The sequence below is a fragment of the Harpia harpyja genome (assembly GCF_026419915.1).
Source record: "Harpia harpyja isolate bHarHar1 chromosome 26 unlocalized genomic scaffold, bHarHar1 primary haplotype SUPER_26_unloc_6, whole genome shotgun sequence".
Taxonomy (NCBI): Eukaryota; Metazoa; Chordata; class Aves; order Accipitriformes; family Accipitridae; genus Harpia; species Harpia harpyja.
The window spans coordinates 286-16,164 of record NW_026293178.1 but is presented as its reverse complement, the minus strand read 5'-3'; the positions used below and the strand labels follow the sequence as shown (position 1 = coordinate 16,164).

General features: G+C 63.9%; 2 protein-coding genes across 7 annotated transcripts; one reads left to right on the top strand and one right to left on the bottom strand.

The window, feature by feature from the left end:
- Positions 1-2,475: 2,475 nt before the first annotated feature.
- Positions 2,476-9,825, top strand: TTC5 (tetratricopeptide repeat domain 5). Its single transcript, XM_052779306.1, is given in 13 exon segments — positions 2,476-2,586; positions 3,143-3,202; positions 3,239-3,356; positions 3,430-3,593; positions 3,595-3,642; positions 4,900-5,032; positions 5,857-5,948; positions 6,194-6,250; positions 6,979-7,125; positions 7,802-7,983; positions 8,648-8,792; positions 9,610-9,633; positions 9,635-9,825. Coding segments are annotated over 13 exon segments (1,383 nt in total). The 5' UTR covers positions 2,476-2,493; the 3' UTR covers positions 9,755-9,825.
- Positions 9,826-10,780: 955 nt separating this feature from the next.
- LOC128138034 (heterogeneous nuclear ribonucleoproteins C1/C2) lies at positions 10,781-15,478 on the bottom strand. 6 transcript variants are annotated; one of them, XM_052779312.1, is made up of 7 exons: positions 15,191-15,478; positions 12,796-12,871; positions 12,584-12,631; positions 12,334-12,498; positions 12,116-12,217; positions 11,823-11,975; positions 10,781-10,990 (listed from the first exon to the last, which is right to left on the bottom strand). In XM_052779312.1, the coding sequence occupies exons 1-7, from the start codon at positions 15,429-15,431 to the stop codon at positions 10,807-10,809; spliced, it is 969 nt and encodes a 322-aa protein (XP_052635272.1). In that variant the 5' UTR covers positions 15,432-15,478; the 3' UTR covers positions 10,781-10,806. The 6 variants fall into 6 exon arrangements, with proteins under 6 accessions (XP_052635272.1, XP_052635270.1, XP_052635274.1 ...); XM_052779310.1 differs by having other exon boundaries at positions 12,757-12,871; positions 15,191-15,477; XM_052779314.1 differs by having other exon boundaries at positions 11,823-11,980; positions 12,338-12,498; positions 15,191-15,473.
- Between the last annotated feature and the right edge of the window lie 401 nt (positions 15,479-15,879).

The following is a 15,879-nucleotide window of genomic DNA, read 5'->3' as shown; positions in this document are numbered from 1 at the left end:
TTTTTTTAACGTCTTTGTCTCTTTTCTGCTGGTTTTTTCAGGCATTTTCCTCTCGGGATGGAGCGGGGAGACACTGGTGATGGAGCCGGCTTTGCTGAGAGATGTTTAATTTCGGGTTTTATACCCTTACAAATGCTCCATTTTGGGTTTTATACCCTTAGAAATGTTTAGTTTTTGGGTTTTATGCCCTTAAAAATGTTTAGTTTTGGGGTTTTATGCCCTTACAAATGTTTAGTTTTGGGGTTTTATGCCCTTACAAATGTTTAGTTTTGGGGTTTTATGCCCTTACAAATGTTTAGTTTTGGGGTTTTATGCCCTTACAAATGTTTAGTTTTGGGGTTTTATGCCCTTACAAATGTTTAGTTTTGGGGTTTTATGCCCTTACAAATGTTTAGTTTTGGGGTTTTATCCCCTTACAAATGTTTAGTTTTGGGTTTTATACCCTTACAAATGTTTAAATTCTGCTCTTATACCCTTATAAATGTTTAATTCTGGGTGGTTTACTCTAATAAATGTTTAATTTCGGGTTGTATGCTTTTACAAGTGTTTAATTTGTGTCTTTATGCCCGTGTAAATGTGTAATTTGCATGTTTATGTGCGTGGGGTTTTATAATTTATTACAATTTCATTAAAGCGTGGGGGTCGCCTCAGGGGAGGTCGAATTGAAACCCTCCTGATAGGAACCATTTAATTGGATAAATTATTGGTTTTTAAAAAGTTATTATTGGTTTATTAATGGGTTTATTTTACCCATTGGCAACCCCCCCCCCCCTTAATCGCCTTTTTGGACCGGTTTGGGGAAGGGTTATGAAAATAAAGGTGATTTATTTTTTTAAATGGGAAAAAATGGGTTGGAAATAATTAGAAAATGGATTTAAGGTAAGAAAAAATAAAGAATATAAAGGGAAAAAGGGTTAAAGGGGGGAATGGGTTAAAAATGGGGAATAAAGGCAAAAGGCATTTAAAATATGGAATATAAAGGGAAAAGGGAATAAAGGAAAGAAGGGTTAAAGCAGGAATAAATGGGAAATTAATTAAAAAGGGAATAGGTATTCTGGAAAGAAAGGGGAAAAGGATTAAAAAAATGGGGGAATTAAGGGAAAAATGGGGTTAAAAATGAGTAGAAAGGGAAAATGGGTTAATGGGGAATGAAAGAAAAGGTTGGGAAAAAGGGTTTAAAAAAGGCGGGAAGAAATGGAAAATTAATTAAAAGGGGGGAAATTATTTTTGTAAGGGAAAGGGAAAATTGATGGGAAATTAAGGGAAAAAGGATTTAAAAAGGGAATGTGGAGAAAATGAATTAAAAAGGGGGGAATAAAGGGAAAATGGGTTAAAAACATGGGGAATAAAGGGAAAATGGGTTAAAAACATGGGGAATAAAGGGAAAATGGGTTAAAAACATGGGGAATAAAGGGAAAAGGGATTTAAAATGAGTATAAAGGGGAAATGGGTTAAAAGGGATTAAAGGGAAGGTGAATTTAAGGAGTATAAAGGGAAATTGGGTTAAAAAGGGAAGTGAAAGGAAAATGGGTTAAAAAGGGTAAATGGGTTTAAAAAAGGGAATGAGGGGAAAGTTTAAAAAAATGGAAAAGGAGAGGGAAAAGGTTAAAAAATCGGAGAATGAGGGGAAAAGTGGGTTTAAAAAAGCGGAGAATGAGGGGAAAAGTGGGTTTAAAAAATCGGAGAATGAGGGGAAAAGTGGGTTTAAAAAATCGGAGAATGAGGGGAAAAGTGGGTTAAAACAGGGAATGAAAGGAAAAAGGCTTAAAATTGGGGAATGAAGGGGAAAATGGGTTTAAAAATTGGGGAAAGAAAGGAAAATGGCTTAAAAAATTGGGGACTGAAGGGGAAAATGGGTTTAAAAATTGGGGAAAGAAGGGAAAATGGCTTAAAAAATTGGGGACTGAAGGGGGAAAATGGGTTTAAAAAGCGGGCAATGAAGGGAAAATGGGTTTAAAAAGCGGGGAATGAAGGGAAAATGGCTTAAAAAATGGGGGGAATGAAGGAGAAAATGGAATAAAAAGCAGGGAATGAAGGGAAAAGGGTTTAAAAAGCGGGGAATGAAGGGAAAATGGGTTTAAGAATGGGGGAATGAAGGGAAAAAGGGTTAAAAGGGGGGGAATTAGGGAAAAAAAACCAGACTAAAGCCTTAACGCATCAGCGAGCACCGACCCGCAGCCGTTCCCGCCGCCGCCTCTGAGGGGAGGCGGGAGGGGGCGTGGCCAGGGGCGAGGGCGGGAACGAGCGGCGCATGCGCCGCCCTCCGCCATCTTGAGTGTGGCGTGACCTGCTGTTGGCCGCCATCTTGTGCGTGGGGAATCCCCTCGCCGCCATCTTAAGTGGTCGGGCGGCGCGGCCGCCATCTTGTGCGTGGCGGAGAGCGTCTCTCCCCCCCCGGCTCTGCGCATGCGCGCACCCTCCAGCCCGCCAGGGGGCGCTGCGGCGGGCCGGCGCTTGGGCGGGAAGAAAGGAGGGGGCGGGGCTTCCGCCATCATGGCGGCACCCGGGGAGGAGGAGGAGGAGGCGGCGGCGGCGGCGGAGGCCGAAGAAGGCGACGGCGACGAGAAAGCGCTCAAAAGGCTGGAGGTGAGGGGGGGGGGAGGGGGATGGGGAGCCCTGGGTCCCTTTTGGGGGGGGGAGGGGACGTTTTGTGAGGGGGAGGAGGCTTTTGGGGGGGGAGGGGCTTTTCTGTGAGGGAGAGAGGCCTCTCTGTGAGGGGGAGGGGGCCTTTTCGTGGGGGGAGGGGCCTTTTCGTGGGGGAGTGGCTTTTAGTGGGGGAGGGGCCTTAATGTGAGGAGGGGGAGGGGCCTTTTTGTGAGGGGGAGGGGCCTTTTGGGTGGGGGGAGGGGCATTTTTGTGAGGAGGAGGGGCCTTTTTATGTGAGGGAGGGGCATTAATGTGAGGAGGAGGGGCCTTTTGGGGTGGGGGAGGGGCCTTTTTGTCAGGGGGAGGAGCATTTATGTGAAGGGGAGGGGCGTTTTGTGAAGGGAAGGAGCCTTTCTGTCAGGGAGGGGCCTTTTTGTGAAGGGGAGGGGCCTTTTTGTCAGGGGGAGGGGCCTTTTTGGGTGGGGGGGAGGGGAGCCGCAGGGGGTTCCCATGAGACCCCAACGCCTCCACCCCCCCCGCCCCGTTTTGCCGTCAGGATTTGGTGACGGAACTTTACCGCTTCCGCGACCGCCTGCCTCAAAAAGAGCGTCCCGCCCCCGCCGCCGACGCCCGCGATGCCCCCGCCCGCGCCGACGCCCGCGAAGCCGACGCCCGCGAAGCCGACGCCCGCGAAGCCGACGCCCGCCCCGCCGCGACCCTTTTGGCGGACGAAATGGAGAAAACGTTACGCCTGATGGACGAAATAGAAGGTACCGGCCCGACCGCGCCCCCCCGCCGCCGCCCCCGCCCCGGGCGCGGCCCTCGTAACCCCGCCTCCTTCAGTCTCCCCGCAGGGGCGGGGCCGGGCGTTGGTTTTACGGGCGCGGGCGCTGGGCGTGAGCCCCGCCGGGCGGGGCCGGGCGGAGGAAGCTTTGAGCCGCGCCGTCAAACTGGCGCCGGGGCTGGGCCCCGCCTGGCTGCGCCTGGGGGAGGCGCGGTGGCAGCGGGGGGGACGTGGAGGGGGCCCGGGCCTGCTTCGCCGGAGCCCTCGCCCACGTGAGTTGGGTGCTGCTTGGGGGGGGTCGGGGTGCTGGGTGGGGGGGGTTGGGGGGGTCAGGGTGCTGGTTGGGGGGGGGCAGGGTGCTGGTTGGGGGGGGCAGGGTGCTGGTTGGGGGGTTTGGGTGCTGTTTCGGGGGGCTCAGGGTGCTGGTTGGGGGGTTTGGGTGCTGGTTGGGGGGGCTTAGGGTGCTGGTTGGGGGGTTTGGGTGCTGGTTGGGGGGTTTGGGTGCTGGTTGGGGGGGCTTAGGGTGCTGGTTGGGGGGTTTGGGTGCTGTTTTGGGGGGCTCAGGGTGCTGGTTGGGGGGTTTGGGTGCTGGTTGGGGGGCAGGGTGCTGGTTGGGGGGTTTGGGTGCTGGTTGGGGGGGCTTAGGGTGGTGGTTGGTGGGTTTGGGTGCTGTTTCGGGGGGCTCAGGGTGCTGGTTGGGGGGGTTTGGGTGCTGGTTGGGGGGCAGGGTGCTGGTTGGTGGGTTTGGGTGCTGGTTGGGGGGGGCAGGGTGCTGGTTGGGGGCTCAGGGTGCTGTTTTGGGGGGCTCAGGGTGCTGGTTGGGGGGGTTTGGGTGCTGTTTCGGGGGGCTCAGGGTGCTGGTTGGGGGGTTTGGGTGCTGGTTGGGGGGCAGGGTGCTGGTTGGGGGGTTTGGGTGCTGTTTCGGGGGGCGTAGGGTGCTGTTTGGGGGGGTCAGGGTGCTGTTTGGGGGGGTTTGGGTGCTGTTTCGGGGGGCTTAGGGTGCTGGTTGGGGGGATCAGGGTGCTGGTTGGGGGGGTGGGGGGGTCAGGGTGCTGGTTGGGGGGGTTTGGGTGCTGTTTGGGGGGTCTTAGGGTGCTATTTGGGGGGGGTCGGGGTGCAGTTTGGGGGGGCTGGGGCTGTCAGGGTGCTGGTTGGGGGGGTCAGGGTGCTGGCTGGGGGCCTAGGGGGGCTTAGGGTGCTGGTTGGGGGGGTTTGGATGCTGGTTGGGGGGCTCAGGGTGCTGTTTTGGGGGGCCAGGGTGCTGGTTGGGGGGGCTTAGGGTGCTGGTTGGGGGGGTCAGGGTGCTGGTTTGGGGGGAGTTGGGGGGTCAGGGTGCTGTTTGGGGGGGCGACGAGCAGTTCGGGTGCTACTGGGGGGGGGTCTGCGGCGCTTTGGGGGGGGCTACGGAGCAACATCGAGGTGCCGGGGGGGGGGGGTCAGCGTGCGGGGGTGGGGGGTCGGGGTGCCACTGGGTGTCTCGCGCCGTGGGTCCAGCCCCACACGCGAGCCGCGCGCCCCCCCCCGGGCAGGGGGAGGACGCGGAGGCGCGCCGGCTGCTCTCCATGGCGTTACGGGCCGGGGGGGCCGGGGGGGCCCTCAGGGAGAGTCTGGCCCAGGCGGAGGCGGCCGTCCGCTGCGCCCCCACCGACGGGCGCTCCTGGTGTGAGTTGGGGGTCGCCGTGGGGCTGGGGGGGGCGGTTGGGGGGCTGGGGGGGGGGAGTTGTGGGGCTGGGGGGTGATCTGGGGGGGTTTTGGGGGGGATTTGGGGGTGTAAGGGGGAGTAAGTGGGGGTTTGGGGGGGTGCTTGTGGGGCTGGCGGGGTACTTGGGGGTCGCCGTGGGGCTGGGGGGGGCGGTTGGGGGGCTGGGGGGGGGAGTTGGGGGGCTGGGGGGGGTTTGGGGGGGGTTGGGGGGGTTTTGGGGGGGATTTGGGGGTCTAAGAGGGCGTAAAGGGGGGTTTGGGGGGGCACTTGGGGGGCTGGAGGAGTACTTGGGGGTCGCCGTGGGGCTGGGGGGGGCAATTGGGGGGCTGGGGGGGGGAGTTGGGGGGCTGGGGGGGGTTGGGGGGGTTTTGGGGGGGATTTGGGGGCGTAAAGGGGGGTTTAGGGGGTACTTGGGGGGCCGGAGGAGTACTTGGGGGTCGCCGTGGGGCTGGGGGGGCGGTTGGTGGGCGGGAGTTGGGGGGCTGGGGGTGGATTTGGGGCGGGTGGGGGGGTTTGGGGGGGATTTGGGGGTCTAAGGGGGCGTAAAGGGGGGTTTGGGGGGGCACTTGTGGGGCTGGCGGGGTACTTGGGGGTCGCCGTGGGGCTGGGGGGTCGCCGTGGGGCTGGGGAGGGGTTTGGGGGCTACTTGGGGGTCTGGGGGGGGTTTTGGGGGGGGAGGGGGCACTTGGGGGGCCGGAGGGAGTCTGGCCGTGGGGCGGCGGCGGGGGGTGGCCGTGGGGCTGAGGACCCCGCCCTCCCCGCCCCGCCCGGCCCCGCCCCATAGACGTGTTGGGCAACGCCTACGTGTCGCTCTTCTTCGCCGGGGGGCAGAGCCCCGACGCCGCCCGCCGCGCCCTGGGGGCCTACGCCCAGGCCGTACGTGGGGCGGCCGTGGGGCGGGGCGGGCACTTGTGGGGCTGGGGGGCTGCCGTGGGGCCGGGAGTTGTGGGGCTGGGGGAAACGGGGGGGGGGGGGGGGCTGGTTGTGGGGCTGGGGGGGGTGTTAAGGGGCGTGGCTTCGCTGTGGGGAGGCGATGGGGTGGGGCGATGGGGCGGGGCTGTGGGGCGGGGCTGTGGAGCGGGGCTGGGGGGTGACCCGATGTCTCCGCCCCCTTCCTGCAGGAGCGGGTGGATCCGGAAGCGGCCAATAATCCCGACCTGCACCTCAACCGTGCCACCGTGAGCCGGCCAATGGGGAGCCGGGGGGTTGGGGCGTGGCTGCTGGGGGCGGGGCGGGGCCGCTGGGGGCGTGGTGGTGCTGCCAGGGGCGGGGCTGTGGGGCTGGGGGATTCAATGGGGCTGAGGGAGGGGGTGGGGCCTGGTGTGGAGGTGTGGTGCATGGAGGGGGCGGAGCTGTGGCAGCAGGGGGAGGTGCTGTGGGCGTGGCCAGCACCACAGTCATCCTATAGGGTTTCAGCTAGGTGTGAGGGGGCGTGGTCACACCGAGGGAGTGTTCCCGTAGGCGTGGCCAGCACCACAACCCACCTATAGGGTCGCTTGGGGAGGTGCAGGGGCGTGGCCACACTCCGTGGGCGTTCCCGTGGGCGTGGCCAGCGCCGCAACCCACCTACAGTGTCTCTGCTAGGTGTGAGGGGGTGTGGCCACCCTGAGGGGGCATTCCCGGGGGCGTGGCCACCATCCCTACTGTCCTATAGGGACATTAAGTGTGGGGGGCGTGGCCGATGCGAGGGGCGTGTCCACCGCCGGGGGGGCGTGTCCAGCACCGCGGGGGCGTGGCCAACACCCCAACCCCGGGTGGGTGGGTGGGTGTTCCGAGGGGCGTGGCCTTGCCCTGCCCCCCCCCGAGAGGGCGTGTCCTCGGGCGGGGCGTCTTTGAGTGGCGGTCGGCGTGGCCGATGAGGCCCCGCCCCCTGCCGGGCCTCTCAGCCAATGGGACGCCCTGACAGCTGCTGCAGTACCAGGAGCGTTTCGGGGCGGCGCTGGAGGGGCTGGGCCGGGCGGCGGCCTTGGCCCCCGGGTGGGAGGAGCCTCGCCGGCGCCACGCCCACCTCCTCGACTTCCTGGGACGGCTCTGCGCCCTGCTGGCCAATCGGGTGAGGGGGGCGGGGTTTCCCGGGGGGGGGGTGGAGGGCTGGGGGGGGCACTTGGGGGGCTGGGGGGGCACTTATGGGTCAGTGGGAGCACTTATGGGGCTGGGGGGCACTTGTGGGGCTGGGGGGTCGCTTATGGGGCTGGGGGGGTCACTTATGGGGCTGGGGGAGCACTTATGGGTCTCGGGGGTCACTTATGGGGCTGGGGGAGCACTTACGGGGGTGGGGGTGTCACTTGTGGGGCTGGGGGTGTCAGTTGTGGGGCTGGGGGGTCGGTTGTGGGGCAGGGGGATCACTTGTGGGTCACTTATGGGGCTGGGGGGTCACTTATGGGTCTGTGGGAGCACTTATGGGGCTGAGGGATCATTTGTGGGGCTGGGGGGGTCACTTGTGGGTCCGGTGGGTCACTTATGGGGCTGAAGGATCACTTGTGGGGCCAGTTATGGGTCTCGGGGTCACTTATGGGGCTGGGGGGTCACTTGTGGGTCTGTGGGAGCACTTATGGGTCTCGGGGGTCACTTATGGGGCTGGGGGGCTCACTTATGGGTCCGGTGGGTTGCTTATGGGGCTGAGGGTGTCACTTATGGGGCTGGGGGGGGTCACTTACGGCTTGGGCCCTCCCCCCCCGCCGCCGTGGGGGCGGCGCCCTGACCCCGCCCCCTTTCCCCTCCCCCCCCAGGGGAAGCTGCGGGGGAAGCGCCGCCGGGGGCTGGAGGGGCCCCTCCCCCCCTCCCTGCTGGGCCCTTTGGGGCGGGGCCTCCGCCCCTCCCCCCTCGCCGCCCTCCAGCCCGGCCCCAACCCCCAGCGGGTGCTGCTGGGGCGGGTCCTCTTCACCCTCACCCCCCCGGAGGGGGTCCCCTAGTCAGTCGCCCCTCCCCCGCCCCTCCCCTGCCCCTCCCCCGCCTTCTCCCTGCCCCTCCCCCACCTTTTCACCACCCCTCCCCCCCTTTTCCCCGCCCTTCCCCCGCTTTTTCCTGCCCCTCCCCCTCTTTTGGGGGATGGGAGGGGATACCCAACCCTTCTCTCCCCTCCCCCACCCTTTGGTCGCCCCTCCCCCACTCTTTTCCCGCCCTTCCCCCCCTTTTTCCCGCCCCTCCCCCCATTTTCCCACCCCTCCCCCGCTTTTCCCCACCCTTCCCCCTCTTTTCCCGCCCCTCCCCCTCCTTTTGGGGGTGGGTGGGGCACCCAACCCTTCTCGCCCCTCCCCCACCCTTCCCTCGCCCCTCCCCCACCCTTTGATCGCCCTTCCCCCCTTCCTCCTCCCACCTCCCCCCCTTTCCCCACCCCTCCCCCTCTTTCCCTGGCCCCTCCCCCTCACTTTCCAACCCCTCCCCCTCTTTCCTGGCCCCTCCCCCTTTTGGGGGGGAGGGCGGGGCACCCAACCCTTCCCGCCCCTCCCCCACCCTTCCTTTGCCCTCCCCCCCCTTCTCGCGCCCCTCCCCCCCTCTCCGGAGGGTGGGGGAGGGGCGCCTCCCCTCGGCCGCCCCTCCCCCCTTGACCCCGCCCCCCTCTTTGTCGCCGACAGCGCGGTGGGCGTGGCCGACGGGGCGGGGTCAGCGGCGGCGCTGACCATTTACAACGCGGCGCCGGGCTGGGGGGTGCTGGTGGGGGATGGGCTGGCCGTGGCCGAACCCCGGCTCTGCCACCACCTGCACCAGTGGCAGGGGAAGGTGAGGCACTGGGAGGCACTGGGAGGGACTGGGAGGGGGGCTGGGGGGATTGGGAGGGGGTTTGGAGGGGACTGGGGGGGGATTGGGAGGGGTTTGGAGGGACTGGGAGGGGATTGGGATGGACTGGGAGGGACTGGGAGGGGGGCTGGGGGGATTGGGAGGGGGTTTGGGGGGACTGGGAGGGGATTGGGATGGACTGGGAGGGACTGGGAGGGGGGCTGGGGGGATTGGGAGGGGGTTTGGGGGGACTGGGAGGGGATTGGGATGGACTGGGAGGGACTGGGAGGGGGGGTTGGGGTGACTGGGAGGGACTGGGAGGGGATTGGGATGGACTGGGAGGGGTTTTGGGGGACTGGGAGGGGACTGGGACGGACTGGGAGGGGGGCTGGGGGGATTGGGAGGGGGTTTGGGGGGGACTGGGAGGGATTGGGAGGGGACTTGGAGGACTGGGAGGGGGTTTGGGGGGACTGGGACATACTGGGAGTGGACTGGGGGGGCTGGGAGGGGGTTTGGGGCAATTGGGAGGGGGTTTGGGGGGGACTGGGATATACTGGGAAGGACTGGGAAGGGGTTTGGGGGGACTGGGAGATACTGGGGGGGGCACTGGGAGGGACTTGGAGGGCTTCTGGGGGTCTGTACCGGTTTGAACTGCTCTGTACTGGTCCATACTGGTCTGTATTACTTTGAACTGGTCCATACTGGTTTAAACCGGTCTATACTGCTTTGAACCGGTCTGAACCGTCCCTACCGGCCAGTACTGGCTTGAACCAGTCTGTACTGGTGCATACTGGTCTGAACTGGTGTGTACTGGGCGCAGACCTTCTCCTTCACGGGGATCCGGGGTGCCGTCGCCGCTGTCGCTGGTCGTCAATGGGCGTCGCCCGCCGGGCCCCGCCCTCGCCCCCGCCCGCCTCGCCCTCGTCAACGACCCCGCCCCCGCCAGCGAAGCCCCGCCCCCTTAGCCCCGCCCCCGCCAGTGCTCCCAGTTCAAGGACTGGGAAGGGGGCGGGGCAATAAAGGGCGGTGCTCGCTCCACTCTAGCTCCTTATTGGGGGGGCGTCTAGCCCCGCCCTCGCGTCGACACCACGCCCCCAGGCCCCGCCCCAATGGCACAGGCCCCGCCTCTCCTGGTAAGGGGGCGGGCGCCCCATGGCGGCGGCCATCTTGAGTGGGTCTGTGCCCCCCCGAGGCCGCCATCTTGAAAGGGGCGGGTGTCTCACTAGTGGCGGCCATCTTGGGTGTGGCCGAACCCGCCCATCCTGCCCCTCAGCTCCCTCCTCTTCCAAGATGGCCGCCAGCTCTTGGGGGGGCCCGGGGGTGGGGCTGGGGAGGGGCTGTGGGGGAATCTATGGGGCTGGAGAGGGACGACAGGGGACATATGGGGCTGGCTATGGGGCACTTGTGGGTCACAAGGCTGTAGGGCTGGCTGTGGGGCACAAGGAGGGCTATGGGGCTGGCTGTGGGGCATGAAGAGGGCTATAGGGCTGGCTATGGGGCACTTGTGGGGCAGGAGAGGTGCTACAAGGCTGGAGAGGCACCATATAGGGCTGACTATAGGGCAGGAGCAGCGCTATAGGGCTGGCTGTGGGGCACTTGTGGGTCGCAAGGAAGGTTGTAGGGCTGGTTATGGGGCACTTGTGGGGCAGGAGGAAGGTTGTAGGGCTGGTTATGGGGCACTTGTGGGGCAGGAGGAGGGCTATAGGGCTGGCCGTGGGGCACTTGTGGGGCAGGAGGAAGACTATAGGGCAGGAACAGCACTACAGGGGTGGCTGTGGGGCACTTGTGGGGCAGGAGGAAGGTTGTAGGGCTGGCGATGGGGCACTTGTGGGGCAGGAGGAGGGCTATAGGGCTGGCCGTGGGGCACTTGTGGGGCGCCCCGGGTCCCGCCAGCACCCGACCACCGTCTACAAACCATCCGTCCTTTAATCGTCAAGTCGTAACGAGGTATCAAAATTAAAAGGGGGGAGGGGGGAGCGAATTACTGGGGGGGGGTGGGGGGAGGGGTGAAGCCGAACTACAGGGCGGGGGGGAGGGGCCACGACACCACGAACACGGCGGGGGAGGGCGGGGGCGCGTTTTTGGGGGGTCCCGGCTCAGTTTGGGGGGGGCGGGGTTTAGGAATCGTCCTCGCCGTTGGCGCTGTCCCGGTCGTCCTCGCCCTCCTCCGCCTCCTTCTCGTCGCCCTTGATGGACTCGAGCTGTGGGGCGGGAGGGGGGCGGAGTTAGGGGGCAGGGAAAGTGTGGGGCTGCCCCATAGATGCCGCGGAGCCGCCCCGTAGATCGTGTGTGGCTGCCGTATGGGTTCGACGGGGCTGCCCTGTATGTCCAACGGGGCTGCCCCATAGATTCCATGGGGCGGGCTCTACAGGTTTGGTGGGGCTGCCCTGTGAATTGTGGCACTGCCCCACAGATTCTATGGGGCAGCCCCACAGAGCCAGTGGGGCTACTCGGGCAATTCGGTGGGGCTGCCCTATAGATTTCAGTGGCACTGACCTATAGATTCAGCGGGGGCCAGCCCTCTAGAGTCAATGGGGCCAGCCCCACACATTCCATGGGTCTGCTCCCCACATTCCATGGATCCACCCCACACATTCTGTGGGTCCTCTCCCCACATTCTGTGGGGCAGCCCCACATAGTCTGCGGGCCCTCTCCCCACATTCCGTGGCTCTGCTCCCACATTCTGTGGGTCCTCTCCCCACGTTCCATGGGTCCGCCCCACACATTCTATGGGGCAGCCCCACACATTCTGCGGGTCCTCTCCCCACATTCCATGGGGCAGCCCTACAGATTCCATGGGTCCGCCCCACACATTCTGCAGGTCCTCTCCCCACATTCCACGGGTCCGCCCCACACATTCTGTGGGTCCGCCCCACACATTCTATGGGTCCACCCCACACATTCCGCGGGTCCTCTCCCCACATTCCACAGGTCCGCCCCACGCATTCCGTGGGTCCGCCCCACGCATTCCGCGGGTCCGCCCCACGCGTTCCGCGGCCCCGCCCCACACCCTCCGCGGCCCCGCCCCCTCACCTGATCGTCCCCCCTCTCCTCGGCCTCCTCGTCATCCAGCAGGTCGCCCTCCTCCGCCGAATCCTCGCCCCCCGCCTCCGCCTTGGCTCCGCCTCCCCCCTCCTCCTTCTTGGCCGAGCTGCCCCCCTGCTCCTCCTCCGCCTTCTCGCTCTTCTGCTCTGCGGGCGACACACGCACAAAAAAAACCCCCCGACCCCGGCGTGAAACGAACCCCAAAACCCTCCGCTTTCGCCCCAAACCCCCCGCCCCGCCCCATGGCGCCCCGCCCCCCGGCGCCCCGCCCCCCAACTTACTCTGCTCCTTCTCGATCTTCTCCAAACTCTCCAGCAGCGCGTCCACCTTCTGCTTGATCTGGCTCAGCTCCTTCTTGATGCTCTGCAGGTCGTCGCCTTTCACTGCCGCCCCCAAAAACCTCGTTAATCGCCCCGAAACGCCGCCCCGCCCCGAGGTTGGGTTGTTTTTTTTTTTTTTTTTTACCGTTTCGGGGGTTTTTTCCCCCCAAAAAAATCACCTACGTTTCCCCGATTTGGAGGAAGAGCCCCGCTGGCCGCTCTTGGAGTTGAAGCCGCTCTTCCCTCGTCGCGACGTGTTGCCCGAAACTCGTTGTCGTTTGGACGGGACGACGGCCCGGGCGATGGGGGGAGGCGGGGGGACGCGGGCGGGGTAACTATACATCCTATCGGAGACGAGAAGGCGGGGCGGGGCTTAGCCCCGCCCTCGAGACCCGTGGGGCGGGACGTGGGGCGGGACGGGGGTTTTACCTGTCGTAATAATCCCGCTGGAAATCGTAATCCAGGTCGAAGGAGGATCTGCGGGGCGCGAGACGGGCGGGGTGAGGCGGGGGGGGGCGGGGCGGGGCGGGGCTCGCCCCGGGGATGTGGGGCAGCCCATAGAATCTGGAGGGGGGGGGGGATAGAAGAAAAAGGGTCCCGACCTGACGAGGGGGGACGGAGAAGGTGGGGCAGCTACTGACCCGTACATCTCGGCCGCCGAGCGCTTCACCCCCGCCTTGCCGCGGTTCACCTTGGGCTCGGCCGCCAGGTTGATATCTATGGGGCAGAGCGTGGGGCAGAGCGTGGGGCGGGGCGCGGGGCGGGGCGCGGGGCGGGGGAGGCCCGCGGGTAGGGGAGGGGCGGGAATGGGGGGGTTTGGGGGGTGTCTGTGAGGCGTCTGTGGGGCTGGGGGTTGAGTTTTGGGGGGATCTATGGGGCATCTGTGGGGCTGGGGGTGGAGTTTGGGGGGATCTATGGGGCATCTGTGGGGCTGGGGAAGGAGTTTGGGGGGATCTATGGGGCATCTGTGGGGCTGGGGGGCATCTGTGGGGCATCTGTGGGGCTGGGGAAGGAGTTTGGGGGGATCTATGGGGCATCTGTGGGGTGTCTGTGGGGCTGGGGACATCTATGGGGCATCTATGGGGCGTCTATGGGGCTGGGGAAGGGGTTTGGGGGATCTATGGGGCACCTGTGGGGCTGGGGGTGGAGTTTGGGGGGATCTATGGGGCTGGGGTGGAGTTTGGGGGATCTATGGGGCATCTGTGTGGCTGGGGAAGGAGTTTGGGGGGATCTATGGGGCATCTGTGGGGTGTCTGTGGGGCTGGGGGCATCTATGGGGCATCTATGGGGCGTCTATGGGGCATCTATGGGGCTGGGGAAGGAGTTTGGGGGGATCTATGGGGCATCCATGGGGCTTGGGGGGATCTATGGGGCGTCTGTGGGGCATCTATGGGGGATCTGTGGGGCTGGGGGTGGAGTTTGGGGGGATCTATGGGGCATCTGTGGGGCATCTATGGGGCTGGGGTGGAGTTTGGGGATCTGTGGGGCATCTGTGGGGCTGGGGGTGGAGTTTGGGGGACCTATGGGGCATCTATGGGGCTTGGGGGGATCTATGGGGCGTCTGTGGGGCATCTATGGGGGATCTGTGGGCTGGGGTGGGGATTTGGGGGGATCTATGGGGCAGCTGTGGGGCTGGGCAGTGGCCGTAGGGCCACTTGGGGGGCGCGGAGCTACACGTGGGGCAGGCGAGCCCCTGTGGGGTCATCTATGGGGCTGGGGGCAACCTGCGGGGCCACTTGTGGGGCTACGGGGCCGGCTCCGAGCCCCGCCCCGTCACTTATGGGGCTGGGGGGGACCTATAGGGCCAGCCGGGGGTCTACGGGACCGCGTGGGGGGTCTGTGGGGCCGCCTGAAGGTCTCTGTGGCCACCCAAAGGGCTACGGGGCCACCCAAAACCCTACTGGGCCACCCAAAGACCTCTCCGGCCCCACCCGAAGACCTACAGGGCCACCCGATGACTTACTGGGCCACCCAAAGAGCTACCTGGCCACCTGAAGACCTACTGGGCCACCCAAAACTCTACCTGGCCACCCAAAGTCCTACTGGGCCACCCAAAGGTCTATGGGACCACCTGAAGACCTACGGGGCCACCCAAAACTCTAGAGGACCACTCAAAGGTCTACAGGGCCACCCAAAACTCTATGGGACCACCCAAAACTCTACATGGCCACCCGAAGATCTACCGGGCACCAAAAGACCTACTGGGCCACCCAAAAACCCACAGGGCCACCCAAAGACCTCTTTGGCCCCACCCAAAGGTCTACGGGGCCACCTGAAAACCTAGAGGACCACCCAAAGACCTACTGGGCCACCCAAAACTCTACGTGGCTACCCAAAGACCTCTCTGGCCCCACGCAAAGACCTATTGGGCCACCCAAAGCTCTGCTGGGCCACCCAAAGACCTCTTTGGCCCCACCCAAAGCTCTACTGGTCCACCCAAAACTCTACGGGGCCACCCAAAGGTCTACCGGACCACCTAAAAACCTCTCTGGCCCCACCCAAAGACCTACTGGGCCACCCAAAGACCTACTGGGCCACCCAAAGACCTCTTTGGCCCCACCCAAAGACCTACTGGGCCACCCAAAGACCTACTGGGCCACCCAAAGACCTCTTTGGCCCCACCCAAAGACCTACTGGGCCACCCAAAGACCTACTGGGCCACCCAAAGACCTCTCTGGCCCCACCCAAAGACCTACTGGGCCACCCAAAGACCTCTTTGGCCCCACCCAAAGACCTACTGGGCCACCCAAAGACCTACTGGGCCACCCAAAGACCTCTCTGGCCCCACCCAAAGACCTACTGGGCCACCCAAAGACCTACTGGGCCACCCAAAGACCTCTCTGGCCCCACCCAAAGACCTACTGGGCCACCCAAAGACCTACAGGGCCACCTAAAAACCTCTTCGGCCCCACCCAAAGACCTATAGGGCCACCCAAAGACCTCGTTGGCCCCACCCAAAGACCTCTCTGGCCCCACCCAAATCTCTACGGGGCCACCCGAAGACCTCTCTGGCCCCTCCCCGCCCGGGGGACTCACCCAGGACCTGCCCGGCGATCATGCGCCCGTCCTCCCCGGCCACGGCGGCGCGGGCGTTGCGCTCGTTAACGTACTGGACGAAAGCGAAACCTTTGTGGACGGAGCAGCCGACGATTTTGCCGTATTTGGAGAAGATGGCTTCCACGTCGCTCTTCTTCACCACCAAGGTGTTGAGGTTGCCGATGAAAACCCGGGAATTCATGGAGCGGGGATCCGTCTTGTTGGTCACGTTGCTGGCCATGGCGGCGGCGGGGGGGCGGGGTGAGAGGGCGGGGCAAAAGGGAGGGAGGGGGGCGGGGCGCGGACCTGTTGGGGGGGGAGGGGAGGAGACACACACACAAAAAAAAAGAGAAAAGGAGGGGGAGGGGATGGGTGGTGACCCCTCCGGAACCACCCGGTTGAGGGTGGGCGGGGTTTAAAGCGGGAGGGGGCGGGGCTCGTTAGCGGGAGGAGCCTCATGAGCGACGCCCCCCCCGCCCCACCCCACCCAAAGGGGTTTTGGGGGACCCAAGGTGGGTGGGACCTCAAGGTGTCCATCGTCTCCCATCAGCCAACCGCCACCCCGGGACGTTTGCTCGTTAGCGGCAAGCATCGTTAGCAACGCTCGTTAGGGGAGGAGCCTCGGGTCATGAGTGACGGCCCCCCGCCCCACCCAAAGGGGGTCTGGGGGGACCCAAGGTGGGCGGGAC

Bases quoted from the DNA above. Each gene is read 5' to 3' on its own strand.
- LOC128138034 (XM_052779310.1), bottom strand. From the start codon at position 15,431: ATGGCCAGCAACGTGACCAACAAGACGGATCCCCGCTCCATGAATTCC. The intron at 12,872-15,190 runs GTGAGTCCCCCG...TCTGCCCCATAG, and splicing joins GATCGCCGGGCAGGTCCTGG to ATATCAACCTGGCGGCCGAG. The intron at 12,218-12,333 runs GTGATTTTTTTG...TGGGGGCGGCAG, and splicing joins TCCAAATCGGGGAAACGTAG to TGAAAGGCGACGACCTGCAG.